This window comes from Adiantum capillus-veneris, chromosome 12, assembly GCF_014529385.1.
Source record: "Adiantum capillus-veneris isolate H3 chromosome 12, ASM1452938v2, whole genome shotgun sequence".
In the NCBI taxonomy this organism is placed as follows: domain Eukaryota; kingdom Viridiplantae; phylum Streptophyta; class Polypodiopsida; order Polypodiales; family Pteridaceae; genus Adiantum; species Adiantum capillus-veneris.
Window position 1 is genome coordinate 114,172,341 of NC_140942.1, and position 23,622 is coordinate 114,195,962.

At 41.6% G+C, this 23,622-nt stretch overlaps 1 protein-coding gene across 3 annotated transcripts in view; it reads left to right on the forward strand.

Moving 5' to 3' along the window:
* Nucleotides 1-19,067: 19,067 nt before the first annotated feature.
* EMB976 (Tetratricopeptide repeat (TPR)-like superfamily protein) overlaps nt 19,068-23,622 on the forward strand; it is a 38,725-nt gene continuing 34,170 nt past the window's right edge. The window contains exon 1 of one of the 3 annotated variants that reach the window (XM_086525601.1): nt 19,068-19,692. In XM_086525601.1, the coding sequence (XP_086381727.1) occupies nt 19,141-19,692 (552 nt within the window). In that variant the 5' untranslated portion in view covers nt 19,068-19,140. The remainder of the gene's footprint in view (nt 19,693-23,622) is intronic. The other 2 variants (XM_086525600.1, XM_086525602.1) reach the window with 2 other exon arrangements.

Consider the following 23,622-nt stretch of genomic DNA (forward strand, 5'->3'; position numbering starts at 1 on the left):
TTTCAAAATTCCACCAAGCAATGGTGGTCTAGCCTAGAGGCAAACGATGAAGCTCCACGAACATGGAAAGCTTTAAGAGCTTCCATCATGAAGCAGTTTTTGGCTACCGTTGCCAAAGACAAGGTACTCACCGAATGGTGAAGCTTGAAGCTCTCTCCTTACGAATCTATTCACAAATATGTAGACAAGTTTTGGGACTTACATCTTAAAGCCAGTGTCTTTAAAAATATGGATTTTGGAGAGAAAAAACAACAATTTTATGCGGGTTTAACTGAAGATATGGCGGAGTATGTCAACTCCCAAAGGCCACGCACCATATCTGCAGCCATACACCATACCATGGTGGCTTCACGAATCAATTTCCAACAAGGGGCTAAAAGAAATCCTAAGCCCTCGGAAAACAAGGACCGTAACGAGCCTAAGGGGAAGGACAATGTCCAAAAGTCTCCCAAAGGTAACCCCAACAACAACAAAGCTAAGGAGAAGGGAGTTTATAAAGGCAAAAATAAACTCTCTCCTGAAGAGCTAGAGCGTTATCGTAAAGATAACCGATGTTTCAAGTGTGGGGAGCAAGGGCATGCCTATCCTTATTGCCCCCACAAGAATACACGAAATGAGCCTCCTAGAGTTACCTTGGTCAAAATCCAAGACCACAAAGGATCTCCTCTATGCCATGCTTGGGGAAAGAGTTGGCCACCAAGCTAGGCATTCAAGCCTATGATATGGGAGATTTCCTACCTGCCGATGGTGCTTTCAAGGGGCAAGAAGCCTCAGTCACTCCCTTAATTGGGAAATTAAGGCTCCATGTCCAAAGGTATGTGGACAAGGAGGACTTCTTTATCTCTCCTCTCAAGCACGAGGGTGTAATCCTAGGGGCACCATGGTTTGATTGCATGGCCGCCAATGTTAAATTCCTTGAAAGGCAAATCTACTTTAGATTCAAGAAAAAAAAGATATGTACATAGATGCTAAGGAGTTGGGTAACATCATACCATTGTACATAAGCAAGCTTTCAATAATTCAATAAAGATTTCTATTTCCATGCACATGATTTTTGTTAAAATTTCTCAAAATGAACCTAAAGCTTCAGCAAAAGAAAATATAAACAATCACAAGGAGCTAGAGTTATCCAATTTTCTCAAGGGATTTCAAGATGTTTTTATTGACGACATCCCCTATGAACTATCTCCTAAACGAGGCAATGATGACCATGCAATTGAACTCCTTCCAGGAAGTTCACCGCCTAATAAACCTCCCTATAGAGTTTCCCAAGTTCAACAAGAGGAGATTATGCGGCAAGTGCATAATTTAATTGAGAAGGGCATGGTTAGGCCTAGCTCATCTCCATTTTGTTCACCAGTGTTATTAGTGCAAAAGAAAGACGGCACATATCGTATGTGTGTTGACTATAGAGCACTAAATAGGATCACTATCAAAAATAGGTTTCCCGTTCCACGGGTAGAAGACCTATTTGATAAGCTACAAGGGTTGACCTACTTCAGTAGGATTGACCTAAAAAGTGGCTACCATCAAATAAGGATAGTTGATCAAGACATTGTAAAGACCGCATTTCGCACTACGTTTGGTATTTACGAGTACATTGTCATGCCTTTTGGCTTGACCAATGCAGCAGCCACATTTAACCGCTTGATAAAGAATCTATTCAAGCCTCACCGAACCTTTACTAGAGTGATCTATGATGATATAATCATCTACTCTAACTCATTAGACGAACACAAGCAACACCTCCAGGTAATATTTCAAGTTTTACGAGAGAATAAATTTTATATTAATTGAAAGAAAAGTGAGTTAGTTTTACAAGAGGATTCATTATTTAGGTCACATTATCTCTCAAGATGGCATCCAAATGGATCCATCAAATCTAAAAATAATGTCATAATAACTAATATCTGATTCTCCTAAATGATTTTCTCATGTTAAACTCATCATTTAATATGGGGAAGTACCAAGGGAGAAAAAGCTAGAATATTGGTTAGGCTGGCAGACTGGTCACAGTAGGGATCCAAAGGAGGGAAAATAGGGATCCAAAGGGGGCCATCTACAAAAGAGCAATGTGCACAAATGGTGCTTTAAAGACCTTAGGGTTTAGCCCATTAAGACTTCTAAAAAGCTTAGGTTTCAAAATTAAATAAAATGGTCAATGGTCAAACCTTAGGGAAATTTGGATGCTTATGGGAAGACTCAAAAGTGTTCCCACATCCCTATCAAGGAGGGGGTGAGCCAGTTTTGTAGGGGATGAGAGAGAAAAACACGCACACTCTTCCAAGCTCCCTTTACACAAATGGCATAGTGGACACATGTCAGGCTCTTAGGCAAGTTGCCCCCAAGGTGCATTCAAATCCTATTGCATGGCCATAGAGGTGGACCAATGAGAATTAGCCTAAAGTAAATGTACTTTAATTCATTTAAAAACACTTGATAAAAGAACCAATGGAAATTAAGTTCTCTATAAGACTATTGGACAGCCTTCCTAAAGGACTAAAGAAAAGAGATTTTTTATTTTGAAAAACATCAAAAAATGTGTTTTTGTAGTGAACACAAAGTGAGTTGGGGGGTATTTGTTTTGTTTAATGAAAAGTGAATGGTGAATTTAATGAATCTTGGGGTAATGCCAAGCCATGCATGATAGGGAGAAAATAGAAAGACGATGGACGTCGCACATGCAGGTGGGGTCGTAGGTCGGATAGATACACGCAAGTGGTGGGTGCCACTGCATGGAAGGGCTGGTAAATTTACTTGTCAAAAAGAAAATGCTTGATGTACGATAAATATCTCTCTCTATTTGTCCTAAGTGCAAAAGTCAATACACTTTTTTTTTAAATCTCTTCAATGTGCTTTAAAAAAAATTCTCCCTAAAAGGGTTGCACGAGAGAGAGAGAGAGAGAGAGAGAGAGAGAGAGAGAGAGAGAGGGGGGGGGGGGGGGGGGGGACACATGTCAGAAGGCTAGCAATTATGCTTCTAATTTATTATTGGCTAAGCTTTGCAGGAGCCAATGAGGGGCCAACAAGAGGAAATAGCAAGAGGGGTCGACCAAGAGAGAGAGGGGGCTGATTTTTGCAAGGCATTATCACACACACACTCACACAAACTCATGTATGAAATAAACAAGACTATCTCCTTCTCAAGCTTTAATGGAAAGCTCATCATCTACTCCAAGCTTGTAAGAAGGGAGGCCTACACCGACAACTCTTGGCTTTGTGATGCAAATCCAACCAAGAGCCAAGCTTCAATGCATGCTAAGCTATTAAGAGTAATTATGTGAGGAGTACTTCTTTCTCGTAAGAATACTTCTTCTTCCTCTAGATCTACTATCATAACCCACTAGCTCTCACCATCTTCGAAGGTGTGTGAGGTCGTGTGAGGTCCTGGGTCTGAGACCGTGAGGGAATTGATGTTGTGTTTTACAAGTGTAAGCTTGGTGCTTGAAGCTTCCATCTTCGTTGCACCAGCAAGTTATTGAAGGAACACAAAGTATTGTATTGTAAAATGTCTTTTTTGATTGGGGAAACCTATAATACAAAGCCTTTTGGAGGGGACCCGGCTCCATGTAAATCCGGTCCTCAATTATTGTCAATAGCTTAATTTCTCTCTCTTTTTGAAGTATTGTTCATGCCTATCTAACTAGGTGTTATGCTTTTGTAGCTCTCTCTCCATCCAAGCACTCTTGCTATGCTCATTAGGAATCTATTCTTAATGAAATGCTCACTATGTCTATGTTGTTTTTTCGCTACACACAAGTTATTAGTAGACCATTAAACGTTACAAGTGACTTTTGCTCGATCTTCTTTTGCAAAATCTGGGAAAATGGAAACCTTTTACAGACACTCCATTTCACTGTTTCTCCCGCACACTTGCACGTTTTTCCTCCATTTTGTATAAGGCCCTTGTCACACTAGGGCACCCACCCACTTTCCCTTTCGATGGCGGGCGGCCTCACAATGTCACACTAGACTCTAGATCACATAACGGTCTTTTTTATCAACAAATGGCATGTGGCCAAAATGGTGCATGTGGCCAAATGGTAAGTTGTCCGCGTTTGAAGCTGGCTATCAGAGCTCGAGCCTCGCAAGCTGCTTTCGCACCTTCACTTTTAGAAGGTGGTCGTGTAAGGAAAAAGATGGCCGAGCTGGTAAGGCCGGCACTTTGACAAGGTGAAGTGACCACCTTTTGATTTTTGCATAGCCACAATGAGGAATCGCCATCTCAGATGGGTTGCGTTTTGCATGTCCCAGTGTGAGACAGGGGCCTAAGGCAAGAGTTTGTGGTTTAAAGCTTACTAAAGTAGGCCTAAGAGAAGCCTGCCAGACAAGCCTTAGAGAAGGTGGGACCTAGGCCCATGTCAGACATGGCTTGCGATAGGCCTTAGAGGAGGAGGGACCTAGGCCCATGTCACACTTGGCCAATGGTCATGTGTGAGTTGGCATGACATTAGTAGGCATCCGTGTGTAAACAAGATTGTTGGACACCTTTCCAAGTCACGCATGAGCTCCACCCATGTTGCTTTGAGAAGCAAAACGCTGACGAACGTGATAGATTACAACCAATCAATGAGCGATGGCTACTTGTGGAAGAGTGGTGGGCAACTCTCTCTCTCTCTCTCTCTCTCTCTCTCTCTCTCTCTCTCTCTCTCTCTCTCTCTCTCTCTCTCTCTCTCTCTCTCTCTCTCTCTCTCTCTCTCTCTCTCACACACACACACACACACACACATGCACATATACTCACCAATCATATCGATAGTAGAAACTTGTAAAAAAGGCCGGTGAAAAAAAGTTTGAGAAACACGCGCATAGTAATTACTTACATGTAAATAGCTAGAATTTTTTTTTGCAAGAGTGAAAGAGTATATACGTTATATGTTACCTTGGTTTTTTGGAGAGATGAACTTATACCCAGGATCTTCTATGGTGGCTACTCGGTGGCTAGTGCTGCACCTAAGCCTGACACAAGAGTGCGGAGGACATCCTCTCTACCTCTAATGTGGAAGCTATGTCATGGCCTTTTTGCCTTGTAGTTGGCAACCTTGTGTGTGTAGCAGTTTTAAATCTAAATACATATCCGCAAACGAACACGAGCTATTCACAGACCATGAATTCTAGAAAAGTACAGTGGTATTGCACAATAATTTATTTGCAGTTGAAAATAAATTTTGTACAAGGTAATGAAGATAACAAGATATAGTTCAATAATCCATAAACCCAAAGTCTGGGAAAATTTGCGTCACATTAAGATATCCTCCATTTGTTAAGAACTCGACAATTTAATCAAGGAAGGTAGCCCTCACCTGCACCCATAGCCACAAGAAAACAGTTCGTTAGCACGTGACTGTACGCAGGTGATGCAGGGCATCCCAGTTGTTATCCATGTCACCTTAAAGAAAACATATTGTTCTTAACAAGTATTTTGTTTAGTTTTGAAATAAACCATTCTTTGGCAAATTTTGCCAATCTGATAAAGGAAATTGCACACCATAAAGTAGCAATGTACCTGTTCATTCCTCAATTTAATATACATATATCTCTCTTTTTTTAAAACCATCTTTTTCTAAATCTTTTGATATATATATATATTTTTAAAAAAACTACATTTCTCAAGAAATATTAATGCTTATCAAGTCATGTCTTGTTATATTGTATCACTAGCCAGAAATAGACAGTTGTTTTAATTAAAAAAATATAAGGCACTAGGTGAGTCAGTCCTTCGATCAGACTCGAACCTGGTCTGAGACAGATACGACATATAAAAAACCAGAACAGATCCGTATAAAAGGGAGTTTATACGACTTTCTATAACCGAGGATTTTATAACTTATTCCTAGAAGCACTATTGTATATACTGCAAGATGCTTAGGTTAGAGTCAGCTTCTATATTTTTGAGTGTTTCTTTTTAATCCAGCAAATGAAGACCAACAAATTTTATATAATAGCCGAGGTTCCAACCCAGCCAAGCCATATATAACTCAATTCCCGAGTTGAAGTAAAGGTAATTTACCGAACAGTATCAAAAGAAACATCATCTTATGTGAAAAAAACCAGAATCTTGGAACCAGTTTTAATAAATCCAGTATGTGCTGCAATACTTTAGCTCAATATACAAACCAAGTATGTATTGCCACTCATATTCAATAACGGATGTGTAGCAACTCTTAGCTTTATCATGAATAAGAGAACAAGCACTAAGAGAAGTCAGGACGCCTTTACAGAAACCAGTATAAAGTGCCCTCAAACAAGTGTACCGCAGATCTAATGCAATAGGAACCTTACCAAGAGATTTAAATTTATCAAGTGACTGTAATTTTATACACAGGACAGCAGTAAATTAGTGAAGCCGTAATCCAAAATATCAAATCCACATTATATGATCATTACAGCTCATTTTATTTGTGAGTTTCTGGGTTTTTTTTAATTTTTACACGAGTTAATTTAATCTATTGAGCAGATTTTTAACCGAATCTTAACATCTTCGCACCAATATACAATTCCATTCTAAAAAGTACATACAATACTCTTTCCTTAGTAGCAAAAACGGCCTCTTACCTGGCAGTTTCCCCCAATTTTTTTAAAAAAACAGAATTTTCCTCATAGACCAGTTTTACGACACTTTAAACGGCAACCATGCATACAACTCCCATCATTCACAAAAATCCAGGCAATACTTAGTTTAACCGAGCCTTTCACTCAGTTTCCAGAACCAGGTTGCAACTTAATTATTTGTTTATTTTACGACATCGACCATCATTAGTCAAAGAAATATATAATTTCCAAATTGTCACACAGCAGCAAAAGAGTACCTACACATTCATTAATCTCCAAAAGACCAGTAAAAAGTATTCGGAACAAGTTTCCAAATTTTCAAATCATTTCATCAACAAAGCTTCAGAGTGACATATTAGCTTTAGGTTAAATATACGGTAACAGACTACCTGGTTTTTTTTAAAGAATTTCAAAAAACCAGTTACAGTGAAGCTACAGAGATTCCAAATGTAAGACAAGGAATTTTATAAAACCTGTAGATTAGGAGACGACGAAGCGTCCACAGTATCCTTCAAGTTCTTTTTCGGCATGATTGAGCACCCAGTAGGAAGTATCCACTCACCCACACAGTATAGAATGCACACAAGTGAATATAGTACGATGCCAAGTGAGTAAGAGTACTCACAATTTTAGGGGGCTTTTATACATTACTGAAGCGAATCGGGAGCAGATCCGCCACTGTCACAGTCCTGCTACAAAGTTAGACGCCACCCATACGGGCCAGATACTCAGGGATAGTCCCCGCTGAAGATCCGGTCTGACCTTACATCAGTATATGCGACTATACTCACAAGCCACCTCAACCCTAGCGCAGGCACAAGACGTGTTGCAGGCAGCCCGACACAACAGAGAGGTAAAAATACGCTACAGAGTGTAAATGGAGAGGGAGAGATGTGCTATTTACCTTAAAGCAAGGTCACATCATAAAATATCTAGTCTTATAATGTATACCTACTGGACACACCAAATCCGTCGATACCCGGTTCAATTCGACATCGAGATTTTATTTTATTTTTACCTGGCTCAGGTTTAGCCACACATCCCAATATAAAATCCACACACCATAATCCTCGGCATATGTCATGCATCCAGCAACTGGGTACAGTATATAGAGATGTTTATTTACCTTAAAGCAAGGTCACATCAAATAAATATCTAGTCACATACAGAATACCAACTAGAAACCCCAATGCAGTCGATACCCGGTTTGAATTGACTATCGAGCTTTTTTTTTTAAAAAAACAGGCTCAGTTTTATCCCACACATCCTAGCTATCCACAAACCAATATACTCGGCTTAAGTCAAGTATCCAATAACAGGGGTACAGTATCCAACAAGGAACTAAACAGTGTACGATGTGCTGCATATTAACAACACATTTTTTTTTATTAATTCATACTTCCAATTTTGATTCAAAGTCAGAAAGTGAGTCTATAAAAGCCAGAAGACACTAATATATAAACCAATCAAAGGTAGCAGTAAGGAGTAACTGTACAAGGGTAATATACATATCCGCATGTTTGCATTCAGGAGTGCTAAAAAAATGGCCTACAATCAAGAACTGGTTTTTTCCATAGCAAAAGCACACCTTTATCAATCAGGTGATTCTACACGGAGAACAACATTACTCCGTTATGAACTATATCTATTCCCACACTTAGGAACCTCTGTTTCCCAGACTAAATGGTGGTCATACAAAGATCGAGTGACTCGTGTAACACTTTGGGGTCGTGAGCATTTTAGGAACAATATCAGATTGGCTATGGTTACAGAAGCTCTGGGCCTAGGGCCACAGTATTATTACGTAGAACATTCAATGAAGCCAGGTTTTTCAGAGCGGTTATACCTGCTAGCCCAATTCCTTCCATCTCAAAAGATCTATTTGTATCGAAGTTATGGTCATCAACTAAGAGGTTATTTTAACAGTACTCCACGCACACAGGAGTATGGGTTGGTCTTGGCAACTGGTATTTTGCCCTTAACAGAGCGCCCAAACACCTGCTATTACTACGATAGCTGTTTGTGTGATCACGTAATGGGTGGTTTAATAGAGATGTAGATGAGGAGCCACAAAAATACTTATCGGCCCTGCTTCTTTTTGTCCCTTGTGAGTCAGAAGAAAGAACTCAAGCTATTTTGTGTGTGTGTGTGTGTGTGTGTGTGTGTGTGTGTGTGTGTGAGAGAGAGAGAGAGAGAGAGAGAGAGAGAGAGAGAGAGAGAGAGAGAGAGAGCATATGTGGGATTTTACTCTTGTGCAAGCTAAATGCTATGTTGAGCCATTGAATCTAGGCTCTTCATTTCTTCCTCTTTCATTTACCACAAGTCGCTTAAAGATGATAGCATTGACACTTTATTTGTAATGTTTGTGTACATTTCTTCTTTGTGCGAGATGCCACCAAGGGGTGTGGGAATAAGAAATGCTCTAAAGACTAGAAGGCATGGAGGTGGCCCAACCAAGAATAGACCTCTAGGCAAACCAAAGACCAAAGATGTTTACCATTGTCTCTTGGCCTCACCAGAATGGTTCTATCCCTTAATAGACTATGGGGTAAGAAATGGCCGGAAGCAAGGTGGAGGGTGGTTACTAACAACATTTGGACCCATAGTGGCCTCTGTCGATGAAGCTCTTTCTTTGGAAAGTGCTATGGTGGGACTATACTGACAGGAGTGAAGATATCAGCCAAAGGGATTGGAGCCGATAGGCGTTCTGGCTACAAAGTGGCGAGTGAGGACCTTGTGCACCTTTTCAAGGAGGGTCCAGCTATATGTGGGTTGACAGGGAAGATGTGCAAATGGATTCAAAAGACCTTGAAGATTGGGTTCTACAAGAACGACCTAATCCTTGGTGGTAGGGGGATGAAAAGCCAAGTGCTGCTGATTTGTACGCAAATTGTTTAAATTTTGCTACTATAAGCAAATTTGGAAGGCCATCAATTGTTGAGTCTTTGAGAACGACCTCTCATGTGCTAGCTTCTTGGAGATCATGCAAGAAAGTAAAGAACTAGTTGTTTCATTTGGTAAAAGCAAGGACCTTAGTGAATGGAATTGGGCCATCAATGCGATGTTGGTAAGCTAGGGATAGCCTAGGTCATTTGTGTGCATTTTGAACCCCCCCTTGTATCTACCTGGTCTTATGGATTCCCTGGCTTGGATTGTGAACAGTGCTAGTCTTGCAATTGTTTGATTTTCTCAATATAACATCACTCACTCCAGTGAGTTTTGCAAAAAGAAGAAATGCTCTAAAGATTTTTTCTTTCTTGATACTTAAGTTTGAAATGATAAGATTTGTCTGATGGAGATTTTTCAAGATGTCAATTTTTAGCATGGTTGAGGGTTGAATAAAAGGAAGGTTGTAAGATTTGGGTTATGGCATGCAAATCTCCACCCATCCAACACCTATATAGCCTATCATGGGTCCCACTTCCATGCCATGTGGGCTCATACCCCCTTCCCTTTCCCCAAGCCCTGCTCAAGATACTTGTCCTTCCACTATTCCCCCCTTGGAGAAGAGTTTTTGTCCACGAAAACAAAAGTGAAAATCAATTCTAATAACACCAATGTTCTTCCAAGTAGAACCTTCTTCGGGTAAGTCCTTCCACTTGACTGAAATCTTCATAAACATCATAAAATTACACTCTCTACAAATAGTCATGTAGATTGAGAAGATGTAAAAACAAAATCAGAACGCTCAATGTAGCAAAAACACTTCATAAGTGGAATGTCTCGATGCTCCTGTCAAAAATAACAGTGGGTAAAGATCACCAAGATGAGACCAAGATGTTCATCATTCATTCTACCATAAAACCCCATCATAAGGTTACCATACTTCTCATCTTGCCACAAGTAGTTCGCTCGGAGCTTTGTCTGCAGGCTTGTCTCTGGCCACTCTTTGAGAGAGAGAGAGAGAGAGAGAGAGAGAGAGAGAGAGAGAGAGAGAGAGAGAGAGAGAGAGAGAGAGAGAGAGAGAGAGAGAGAGAGAGAGAGAGAGAGAGAGAGAGAGAGAGAGAGAGAGAGAGAGAGAGAGAGAGAGTAGGCTATGATGGATAGTATGTAGGTGATGATGGCTTTGCTTATGCATGAGCTTTAATGGAACCATCAAACACAGACCCTATTGTCTTCTAATCCTCTGATCTATGGTGTTGAAAGTGGCAACGCCCATCTATGGTGTTGGAGCAACTCCCATCTTTGGTGTTGGAAGTGGCATCTATGGTATTGGCACCTTATACCTATTCAGCGAAGAGCCATGAAGAAAAGCCGACCTCGTCAACATGACGAGAGCATTCTTCAGTAACATACAGTCTATAGGCCAAGCTCCTCCCTATTCATTCCAGTAGTACAAGGTCAACAATGTCACTGTTTGCCCCATCGGCATATTGGAATCAGCCTTGATTTGTAGTGAAGCGTCAATACCTAATTATAAGCCTACGTGCACCTTCCCCTCGTAGCGATCATAGCAGCTTTATGTGCAACAAGACCCAGTGACCAGCTGAACAGTATGTCCAGCTTCAACTACCTTACTTAGCTCGTTTATGCAGGAACAACTAGTTATGGCCAGCATTATGCCACTCCAAGTATAGCTCATGCCGATTCAACAATCTTGTGCCCTCGGCCATCCTTCAATGTTCATGGAAATGATATGCAGCAGGTCCCCATGCCTAATTCTGATCAAGATTCACACCGATTCTTTTCCATGCAATTTGCCCATGCAGTAGTAAGACGGGCAGAACCGAAAAAGAGTATCGGAGACCTTTCAAACCCTGCTTATATTTTGTAGACCATCAAGATGGAAGGTACTTCGGATGCTTGTCGACGTGATGAGCACTCTCAAAGATCAAATATTTCATGCAGTCAACCCATGGCAGAGGTTTGTTCTAGTGCTGCAGAAACAGAAGATATCAGATTTCAATCGATGATCACTTGGCCTAATCTGGAGTCGAATCACCAAACCTCATTGCCTTCGCAGGCCCGTTCAGCACATTTTTATGCTAATGCTATGAGACTGTTCGCAATGCAAACGACAGAAGTTCCTATCCTAATCGAGCATGAAGAAAATATCAACGTTGTTGTCGTTGGATCGTATAGAAATGTTGAAGGAGTTGTAGCATTCACGCGTTCTGTTGTTGCTCTTCTATTGAAAGATCACAACTCCCCCTTCACTATTGTATGTCAAGGTGATGCCCGTGTAGCGAGAAGGATAGCGGTGTGGAGGCATACATGATGATGCCCCCTTGCTCCATCACCGCTGCAAATTTGCCATAGGAGACCTTGCTGAAGGAAACGATGCCGTTCTCTTGAAGGTTGTATTTGTTCTCCAACCAAAAGCCAACCAAGCACACTGATGGTCCCACAGTACGAGGAGGTCAGCTTCTACCACCTTAAGGAGACTTCTAGTCGAGGGCACGAGGGAAAGGCCTCATTAATCTTCACAGTGCTATGGCCGTTTGTCAAATTCCCTTGAAGGCATATGGCACTGCCTTCTGAAATGTCATCTCTTGAAATGCATTGATTACATATGCCCAACAAGGATTGGGCCACGAAGCATTAGCTCTTTTAGGATGCAAAGCGAGGAAAATTCTCACACTACTAGCAGTCTCTTTAAGTTTAATGTATATTGTGCATCTTTTCTATTTGTCTTAGTGTTGTTTTGTGTATGACAGGGAGGACATATATTCACAACAGTGGACGTTTCAATTACACAAGCGCGACTTCAACTCGATAACACTACAAGGTTCTTTATCTGTATCCAGCACCCCATGACTATGCGTTTGCTTCGCGCAACACATAAACGCTACGGGACAGGGCATGTCTTTCATTTCTTATAATTTTTGGAGAGACCACAGTGCCAGCTCTCCACCATACTTTTGTATGGCACCTCTGCATGACATGCACTGTATATTTTGCAGTTTCAGTATGTGACAACACGATATGTTTAGCTATTCGCATTGCTTTTTTGTAGCTTGACTCAAACATTGTCTGCCAGCTTGCACAATTGGATGACATTCGTAAACGATTATCAGGTCGATATTGTAGTTCATTTTGTATAGTCTGTTAATTGACTATGCTTGATTGAGAATAAGATTGGTATCTCAAAGATGGTTCCACGATTTAGAGACTAAATGGTCGATATTACTAGGTTGAATGGTGCAATCTGCAAATAACTACCAAAGCACGTTAAGTCGTAACCCTTTTGCTCGATTCAATTACCCCCTTTAGTAGCTCTTTATCGTATATGGAGCACTCTGGGACACAACCTGCTTCTTCCCAATTCTCATCAAGTCCCAAGCTGAGCTATTATTGGTGCCTATCAATCAGTTCTATTCATTTTCTCGTATCACCACAACAAAACCCAAGGCGACAACAATCACAACCAACCAACCAACCAAGTAACCAGTTGCGCTCCAAAATCTGTAAGATTATGTACGGCAAAGGCCCACCAAGCAAGACTAATTGTTGTTTAACTTGAAGTGCTACGTTTATTCACCATGACAAGAGAATCTCTAAGTGGTTGCACCCCCTCGATATTAGATAACATAGCGCATTCAATGAGGGGTGGTGAGGGGATCCATGGTCCCCAAGTGCACGCACAAAAACTAGCGAAATTGCAACCGTAGACGTTACATTAAAACTAAACCCCCACCAAAATTAAACGCATGTTGGATTACAATAAAAGGTCATAAAAACGGAGAGGGGTATGTCATGTGTGTGGGTGAATTGCTTACCCCATGGGACTCAAAATTTGGGATGTAAGGTTATGGGTCCAAAACTAGGTAGCAAAGCCCTAAGTTTTTGCACTACCCCGATTCTTGGTCGCCTCAATTTTTTTGCACTGCACCTCGAAATCCTCCTCATTGAATGCTTTGTGTTAATTTCCAAGGTTGCTCCCCTCGTGCACAGCCTTGTGTATAAGATGGAGCATGCGTCAACTTCTCTACATTCTCTCTACATTGATGCATGTGCGCAAGCTGCCATCTGCTCGCTAATGTTCATGAGGAGCATGATAGTCATCAATCCGAGTGGATATCGCCAATGTGCATAGTGCATCTCTACATTCTCTCTACAAACGTGGCGTGGTCCAAAAACTCTTTCTGGCTAAACTTTGAGTTGGGCATCGCTCCCTGGCATCGTATAGCACCACCAAAATGTAGGCACTACTGTAGTCAGTAACACATGGCCAGAAATGTGGATATTGACACAAGAAGTTTTGGACAGCCTACTCTCGTCCAACCCCTGCCCCTCAGCATCGTCTCACGATATCTTCTCACATACCACTTAAATTTTTTTCCCAAAATCAACCACATATATTATGTTCACTTCCATATAAATTTGTCAATAAGATTCCATGGGATCTTCTACCTTGCCTACTCTCGTCCACCCCCTGCCCCTCAACGTCGTCTCTCTCTCTCTCTCTCTCTCTCTCTCTCTCTCTCTCTCTCTCTCTCTCTCTCTCTCTCTCTCTCTCTCTCTCTCTCTCTCTCTCTCTCTCTCTCTCTCTCTCTCTCTCTCTCTCTCTCTCTCTCTCGGTGCGCACATGGTGCAGCCACGAACGACGTTCAACCAATTTTATATAACCTAGCTCACCAGGTTTTGGAGTAACGTGGAACGCTTGACTAACGTAGCCACCGCAATGAACCCCCATCTCGACGTGTTTGCGACGACCACACAGATCAACATTAAATCTATTTCTTTTGAATTCATCGCAACGTTTTTCTTCTGCTTCGATATCCCTTCCTAGCTCGCAAGGTAAGCTCTTCTTCTTCTTCTTCTTCTTCTTCTTCTCTCTCTCTCTCTCTCTCTCTCTCACACACCACACACACACACACACACACACACATGTACACATGTTGATTAGATTGTAACAATTTCATTGCTTTTTCCTTCATGTACGCACAACAATATGGTTTTCCCTCAAAGCTTCTTGTTCGTCAAAAAATGGTTTTGATTTGCAAATTCGGTCATGGATTTCATGTGTACATGTATGTGATCGACAAAAGTAGCTTGGAATTTTATTGTATGTTTATTAATAATATTGATTTGTTGTGATCAAACCTTGTCTTCGCGGTATGTCTTCTCCACCTCTAGCCATTGCTTGCATGCAGAGAGCTAGGCATGGGGAGGCTGGTAAGTCTTTTAGGCCCTCTTGAGCAATGCATTTGCACTCGGCACTAGTGGGGGATGAATGCAAGGAATACATTCCTGTTTCCCAGGATGCAACACCTTTTGGGCAGGTTTCCTACCTCGGTTTGATGGAGGAGGCTATGCTTACACCTCCTTCAATTGAGAAAAAGCGATCAAAGGTAGATATATCCTCGCAAGCACATACTAGAACTGATCAACCACACGTCACACATGCAAACACTCAACCACTAGTGCAGATACCACATGAAGCATAAAAAAACATATAAAGGACAAAGTGCTAGAGGGAAACGACAGTAATATGGGATGACAAAAGCACATATACTCTTCGGCAAGTCTATGAGGAGCAGTGGTTACACATTAAAAAGGGATAATTTGTTGGAATTAGGGTTGCAGAGAAATGCACACAGCTTGGAGAAGACGAAGGAAGCTCAAGGGACACAATAGAGAGTGTATTACTCAGTGTGCAATATAAAGATAGATAGCCCTAGAGTGATGGACGTATATAGAATGTATGGGGGAAGAACCTCCTAAAGAGGGAAAAAATGCCCCAGCGGTCCTAGTGTGTTTCACACACATCACTACCACATGTATATGGTAACAAAACCCCCCTGGAGTGATGCGATGAATGAGAGCTGGTACATGAGTAAAGGGAAGTGCCATGCGCTGAGGACATGATCAGTCCACAAAGGGGAGTAAGCCCAAAGTTTTGCGGAAAGCTTCGAGCTTCTCATGAGACAATGCCTTTTGAAAAGATATGCAAGGTTGTCCTGTGTTGGCACATAAGCCAAGCCGACCTCTCCTGCTGAGAGCCTCTCCCTGACGAAGTGGTAATGCACCTCAATGTGCTTTGTGCGAGCATGAAAAATTGGGTTCCGTGCAACTGCCAGTGCGCTCTAATTGTCAGTGTAGATAGTGTTGGCAGTGTCCTGTCCAACACCCAAATCAGCCATAAGGTGTTTGAGCGATACACACTCAACCATAGCTTTGAAGATTGCCCTGTACTCAGCCTCACAACTCGAAGTGGCCACAGTAGGTTTCTTCTTGCTCAACCATGATATACATGAACTGCGAAGCATGAAACAAAAACCACTTGTGGACACTCGCATGTCAAAACAACCAGCCCAATCTGAGTCCGAAAAAGCATGTAAGTCTGGCGGCAATGATACCGGGACCCTTGGGATAAAACAAGCCAAAAATTCTCTTGACAACCTGCCAATGCTTCCTGGGGTATGCATAAATTTGTTGACCTGTGAGACTGCAAACTGAATATCCTGCCTTGTGTTGCATACATAAACGAGGCATCCAATAGCAGTTTGGTAAAGAGTGACATCAGTAGGATCGCCAGCATCAATGAAAGTCATGAAGTAAAGGTAATTGCCCAAGGACGGAGTTTGCATGGGCCCACAAACATCACTATGCACAAGCTGCAACCTGCATGTGGCCCGAGCTGAACCATCCTTTGGAAACTTCGAAAGCTGCATCTTACCCAAAATATAGCCTTCACAAACATGTTTGACAAGTGCTTCAAGAGGCGGCAAAGAAGCAACCATATCAGATTTCTGCAAACGCAGCAAACTGGCAAAATTAAGATGACCAAAACGTGCATGCCAAAGTTTTGCATCTGAAATAGCCCTTGAATCTGCAATTGCATTTGCAAAATTTTTTCCACACTTGTCATACAAAGTGAGCTTATATAGCCCATGGCACAAAAGCCCAGATGCAACAATTTCATCACCAAAGCTGAGATCATGAACTGTACATCTGTTATCACAAATTTGACTACAAGTCCAAGTCTAGCAAGTGTAGATACAGGCAAAAGATTCTTCTTGATCCCAGGTACATAAAGTGCATTAACAAGTGCGAAAAAACTATCATTTGCAGCAGTAAGCACAATCTTTCCAACTCCTTGAACGGGATAAGAGGCATTGTTGGAACAAGTGACTGAATTCCCATGAGGGACAGACTTGAGAGAGGTGAACAATTCACGATGTGAGGTAATGTGCTTTGTAGCACCACTATCGAAATACCACACATGTGAATCTGCAGCAACTGACATGCATGCATCATGGACAACGGGATTGTACGTGCACTCTGCACTAAAAGCCCATTCTGCATCAACGTCAGCATCACAGTCTCCTTTCACATAAGACTCAACAATGGCTGCATTTGTAGTGGAACCAACATTTGCAATGGAACCACCCTCTTTCTTTTTAGCCTCTTTGGCCTTCAACTTAGGACACTGCTTGATCAAGTGATCATTAGCTTTACAATAATGGCAATGCATCTTCTTTTTTCCCTTATCACCACTTGCCAAAGCTCACTGAAGTCGGAGAAAAATGAGTAAGCGTGTGCTGGAGCGGTTGGCGACTAAGCCCGGGAGGACGTAACATGCTCTGATACCAATTGTTGAAATTAGGGTTGTAGAGAAACACACACAGCTTGGAGAAGACGAAGGAAGCTCAAGGCACACAACAGAGAGTGTATTAATTAGTGTGAAATGGAAAGATAGATAGCCCTAGAGTGATGGGCGTATATACAATGCACAGGGGAAAAAACCTCGTAAAGAGGGAAAAAATGCCCCGGCGGTCCTAGTGTGTTCACAAAAATCACTACCACATGTATATGGTAACATAATTTTTGCCCAAAAGATTGGGAATACCTAGTCTTTGCTCTAAATAGGGAGATCAATGGTAGCTTCAACCTAGAGCATGCAAGAAACCGAATTGACACACTAAGGAAGCTCCACAAAAAAGATCTTCCAAACAATATTCTAATGTCAGTATCCTTTGTTTGACATGTGTGATGCTTTGTGGGGGAAGACTCCAAAGTGCTCAGGGATAGCTGGTGCACTTGACAGGGAGATCCATAGTATGTATCCTCCACAATAGATGCACTTATATACCTAGATGGTGCTGAGATCGACGATAGCTCAAGTGAAAATTCACAACCAGATTTTGTGGATTTGGGCGACGTCTTCGGCAAGAAAATCAAGCAATCAAAAAAATATAGCTTGGGCACAATGGCCAAGACGATGGGTGATGTGATGAAACAGATGTGTGAGGCCTACGAGTGTGCAAAAGATAAGAATACAAGCACCTTGTGAGAGCTTGACATGACTACGATGCTACATGAGGAGAGACTTGCAAGGATCAGAGAGGAGGAAGAGACCAAGTGCCACCAGATCTTCGTGGAGATTGCAAGATTACTTTTAAGAAGCGAGAGCAGTAAGTTTATGTACATTCAGGGGGAGACAATATGACCCTATTTGATCGTAGACTCAATCTACAAAGCGAGGACATTCTTGGTAAAGCCAGAGCGAGTGAAGACATGGCAATTTTTATGTGAAAAGCGAGAGTTTGACAGGCAACTCTCAATGAAAGTGAAAATGCCTTTGGTCTCTTGAAGAATAGATGGTGGATTTTATGAGATATCAACGTCGATCTTACTTTCGTGCCCATTGTGATAGGAGCATGTTGTTTCCTACACAACTTTGTGCAAATCCGAGGCGAGGCGGAGCCTCATGATCAGCGAGATCCGCATCCCAACTCCCAAGAGCCACTTCCCAATGATGACAATAATCTTGCTTATCGCGAGATGGCCTTATAGAGAAGGGGACATCTTTATTCCGCCATAGAAGCTTGAGGGTTCAAAACATAGGAGGTCCAGGTACAACAGGTTGTGGATTCAATAATTATTCTTATTTTTTCAAACTGATCCTTTCTTCTGTTTCAAAGCATATGAGGTCCAGGTACAACAGGCTGTGGATTCAATAATTATTCTTTATTTTCAAACTCATCCTTTCTTCTGTTTCAACTAAGGTTTAAAATATGTATCCATAAAGCTTATGTCTAATTTCATAAAGTTGTCTTTTGCAAGACTTGATGATGATTCGGAGTCCGAGGATTGAGTCATGTCCTACATGGTTGTAGATTTTTTCATGTAGCTTGTTTTATGTTGCCGATGCGGAACACCTCTGTTTGTGTACTCCTACAAGGTTTTCATTATGGTTCTCAAGCATTTTCGTTTATGGCTGCCAATGAGCAGCAATTCCGAAGCTTTTGTATCGTTGTCAATGATCCATTTTGATGTACTTAGAACAACATACTTTGTGGCTGTCAATCTCTCGTTTATGTGGTTGTCAAACAATGAGATCTTTTTTTATCTTGCGTTTTTTTCATGCATTTTGTACACTAGGTGTTTTTTGTTGGTAAGGTTATCGTTTGTAGATTGTTGTTTCGCGTGACTCCTCCAGAAAGGAACAAACGTGAATGGACAACCACTTGTGCGCATAGGACGTGGTCAGACGGAACAAGTTGTTGTTTTGATTTGATCAAACGGATGCATGTCGAAATGGCAAAAAGTTTGCATCCGTTTGTTGCACTTTTTTAATGTCTCTCCGTGCACGGCACCTGGTGATCGTAGGTTCATACTAGGCTGAACCACTTCCCCCTCATGTCGGGGGAGCTTATCTACAGTAGCGTTTATGGCGAAACGATAAGCGCTCCCAAGCAAAGTCTGTCTCGATTCGCGTCCGAACGGCGTGTGCAGCTCAGAAGAGTCTACCATCTTAAGGTTGTGGCGAGGAAAGACAATGAAGACGCGCGTGTAAAGCTCAGCGATGCTTTTTTTGAGAGGCCAGGTAACAAGAGGTGGGCTCTTTCAGATGATGGAGCACGGCGTGTCATCAAACAAAAGAAATCATTGGACAGCCAGCTCCGAAAGAACCAGCCTGGCACTCAGACAGTCAACTGGCTTCTTCGCTCACCTGCACAAATGGCTCAATTCCTTGCAGACGGACGTGTCGATTATCGCTTTAATAAGTACGTTGACAAAGCGATCTACACCATCTCCAAGCTTGCATCCAAGAGCAAAGACTCCTACGACTTTGGTGTTGTAATGAACCCTTGGGTGGGCTCTCTTTCGTTCAAAGATATGTGCATCGTCCTCAGAGAGCTGAAAAGTGTGGCCTCAGCATGTGACTTCTTCCACTGGATGAAACTGCAGGTACATATTTTGCTTTGTACGTAGGCATAAGTGTATATTTTCTAAGACTGTTTCTTCATGCATGTATTATTCATTTTTCAAAATTTTGAACCTAGAGTTTGATGCCAAGCTGGTGAATTAAGCGTGGTAACCATGAAACATGTTTTGGCACGCATGGATGAAGTGTGAAACTTTTTGCTTTATTGGATGTCTAGTTCCTAAAATAAATCTATTTGTTTCAAACAGACAGGCTCAATTTAACTATGTTCCATAAGAAGGAAGCACGGATGTCTCGATGATTGAAAACTTTTCAAGTTCTGTCATAAAAACTAATATCTAATTCTCCCAAATGATTTTCTCATGTTAAACTGATCATTTAGTATCGGGAGGTACCAGGGGAGTAAAAGCTAGAATATTGGTAAGGCTGCCAGACCGGTCTCAGCAGGGATCCAAAGGAGGGAAAATAGGGATCCAAAGGGGGACAATATGCAAAAGAGCAATGTGCATCAATAGAGCTCAAAAGACTCAAGGTTCAGCTCCATTAAGACTTTCATAGGCTAAGGTTCCAAAATTGAATTAAAAAGTCCAATGGTCAAAAGTGGGTAATATTGGATGGTTATGGGAAGACTAAAAAGTCTTTCCACATCCCTAGGAAGGAGGGGGCGAGCAGGGGGGGAGCCCTAAAGGTAAGGGAAGAGAGAGAAATACACACACACTCCCAAGCTCTCCCTTCACACAAAGGGAATAATGGACAAGGCAGGCTCCTAGCCCAGATGCCCCCAATCTCCCCTCAAATCCTATTGGATTGCCATAGAGGTGGACCGATGAGAATTAGGCTAGAGTAAAATTAGTCTAATCAATTTAAAAATGCTAAATAAAAGAATCAATAGAAATTAAGCTCCTTAGAACACTATTGGACAGTCTACCAAGGGGTCCAACGAGCATCCAATAACCCAATGACTTGCTTGATTCCTATTGACCAGAAGATTTAAAGGTCCAATGAGAGTTTAAATAAATTATTTTAATTACCTAAAGCTCTCACAAAAGAGAAAAGGGAGACACTTGTCACAAGACTATCAACTATGCTTCTTAATTGCTATTGGCTAAGCTCTGTAGGAGCCAATGGGAAGCTAGCAAGAGCAAACGGGAAGAGGGGTTGAGCAAGAAGAGAGAGTTGGCATTTTTAGGCTAACTAATTTTGCTATACACACACACAACTCATGTGTTGAGCAAGAACTTCATCTCCTTCTCCAAGCATTGAGAAGTAGAGGCCTACACCAAAACTCTTGGCTATGGAATGCAAATCCAACCAAGAGCCAAGCTTCAATGGCATGCTCATCTCCTCTACCATGCCAATTACTAAGCTAAGCTATGCTATAAGAGTGATTATGTGAGGAGAATACTCCTTTCTCGTAAGATACATCTTCTTTCTCTTCATCTTTCCTCATTCCCTGTTAGCTCTCACCATCTTTGAAGGTGTGTGAGGTCTTAGGACTGAGGCTAGGCCCACTAGGAGTGTTTTTTAAGCATAAATTGGTGCATGAAGCTTCCATCTTCATTGCACCAACGAGTTTTGTCAAGGAACACAAAGATTGTATTGTACAAAAGTCTCCCTTGATGGGAGAAGCTATAATACAAAGCCTTTTTGGAGGGGGGACAGGCTCCATGTAAATCCGGTTCTCAATTGTTGTCAATTGTTCTATTTCTCTCTCTTTTCAAGTATTGTCTATGCCAGCTCGGTGTAATTGTTATGTTGCTTTCTCCAACCAAGTACTCTCTCTATTCATTAGTAACTTGTTCTTAATGAAATGCTCACTCTGTTATCATTTTCCTGAGGACTTAAGAATGTGTTCCGTTAGAAGTTGTTGTGTGAAGTTTGATTTCTAGGATTAAGTTTTTAAGATGTCTTATCCTTTTTTTTGCTTAAAGTTGAGTACTTGTTTTAAGCCAAGTAAGTTGCGTCAACTTATTTTACACATGCCTTTTCTAAAAACATTTTTCAATTAATAACGTTTTGTTTTATCTAGTTTTGTTTCGTAGCAAACAAAGTGATTTAGTTTGTTTGTTTGTTGGTTTTTGTTTTTCTTTTCTTTTCTTGTGTCCCTTGTGTTTATAGTTTTATGAGTGCTTTATTTCCTCTTATAATTCGTGAGTTCAGACTATTCTGAACTTATGAAGGTATATTGTTCTTAATGAAATGCTCACTATGTTATCATTTTCCGCTGCACACAAGTTATGTCACGCGACACATATAACCCTATGTGTCCGTGGACAGCATGACTAGGGTCTAGTTCAGTCAAGTCAGTCTAGAATAGGAAGTGATCTGGCACTTTTGTGAGTCTGTTCGCAGACCGTGCATGTCTAGACACTTAGAGTAGATGCATATCCTTTAGTTGCACACAGCATGATCATCAGACTTCCATCAGAACCCATCAGGAGCATTTTTACAGTGCATAGACTTATTTTTCCTATTTTTGATATTTTTCAGTTATTATTCTTAAGTGACTTTTGTTGGGAACTAGGCAGGGCAAATTAGCAAGTGAACTATATAAGAAAACCCTAGCGCTAACATTTCTGGTAGCAGAGGTAGCAGGAACCAAAGTTCAACAGTCACCTTCTCAGCAAGACTCCCCACATGAGCAGAGCTAGCGTTTTTGCATCTGCAAGGACCTAGCGTTTTCAGCCACAGGCAGCCTGGCGTTTTTTGCAGGGCAGATTAGCCCCGGCAGCAACAAGACATATCAAGAAGCCTAGCGTTTTGCATTTGCAGGAGAACTGGCAGTAGCAAGATAGTTTTCAGCCCTAGTGTTTTTGCATCAGCATAGCATTTTGCAGGTTCACCGCGACAAAATATCAAGAAGCATCAGCGTTTTCAGTTTTCAGCAGTCAAACATTGCAGAAGAAGTCCCCCGCAGCAGATCCTCAGTCGCACGGTCAGATCCAGCGTAGTTTGCCGATTCAGCCCGGAAAACGCAGATTTCAGCATCTGCGTTTTCAGTGCGTCGTCGTTACATCGTCGCCATCGACATCGTCATCGACATAGAGTCAGAATTCAGCGGCTACAAGATTTGCAGATTTCAGCCATTGGCGTTTCCAGATTTCAGCCCGTCTCGTCGTTGTCCTGATCGTCATCGACATCGTCAGCAAGTCCATCGCATTGTAGAGATTTATGCAATCAATAGTAGACCGCTCTCACCATAGAGAGTTGGGCCTTCGGAGGAGGGTTTGACAACATTCCGGTGTCGTATTCTCTTCTCTCTCTATCTCTCAGTCTCAGCACCTTCACGCACAGTGTCTATTCACTTTGTTTGTGATCACTTGCACTCTCTCATTAAGGGAATGGAAGGCTCCCCCTTTCGTAAGTAAAAGGAATCCTTGAGCACAGTTCGGAGCACTCATCTTGAGCAAAGTTCAACATTCACTTCTGCTGCATCTAACAAGTTACTAGTGCATTAAATGTTACATTGGTATCAGAGCTATTAATTTCTTTTTTCTTGCTCAAGAAGAGAGGTCCTCAAGCTTGCTACAAATGGTTGGTGTTATTAATTGCAAAAGAGTAAGTAGGATAAGAATTTTTCATCCTTGAAGCACGCCTGCTTTATGCAGTTAACAGGGATACCGTCAAGAGCTATTGTCTTAATAATGGAGTCCTATGGGGCTTGCCTATGGCTTAACCATATTAGAAGCTTGACAGGAACGGGTGCTGTCTCTGCTCTGGAAACCCTCTCTTCTATTCTTTGCAATTAATAATATTCGAGCCACGGATATAGATGCTTGAGTGCGCATCTTTGAAGGTAAAGGGGAGTAGCAACTAGGGCTTGAAGTGCCAAAGTACAAGTAAAAATTTACATCTAAAATTTCTTAGTATGGCTGACAAGGGTAAAGAGTTTGAAATGAATGTTGATAGCTTTGATTTTGCTAATGATAAACCAAGTAATGATGCCCCTATGC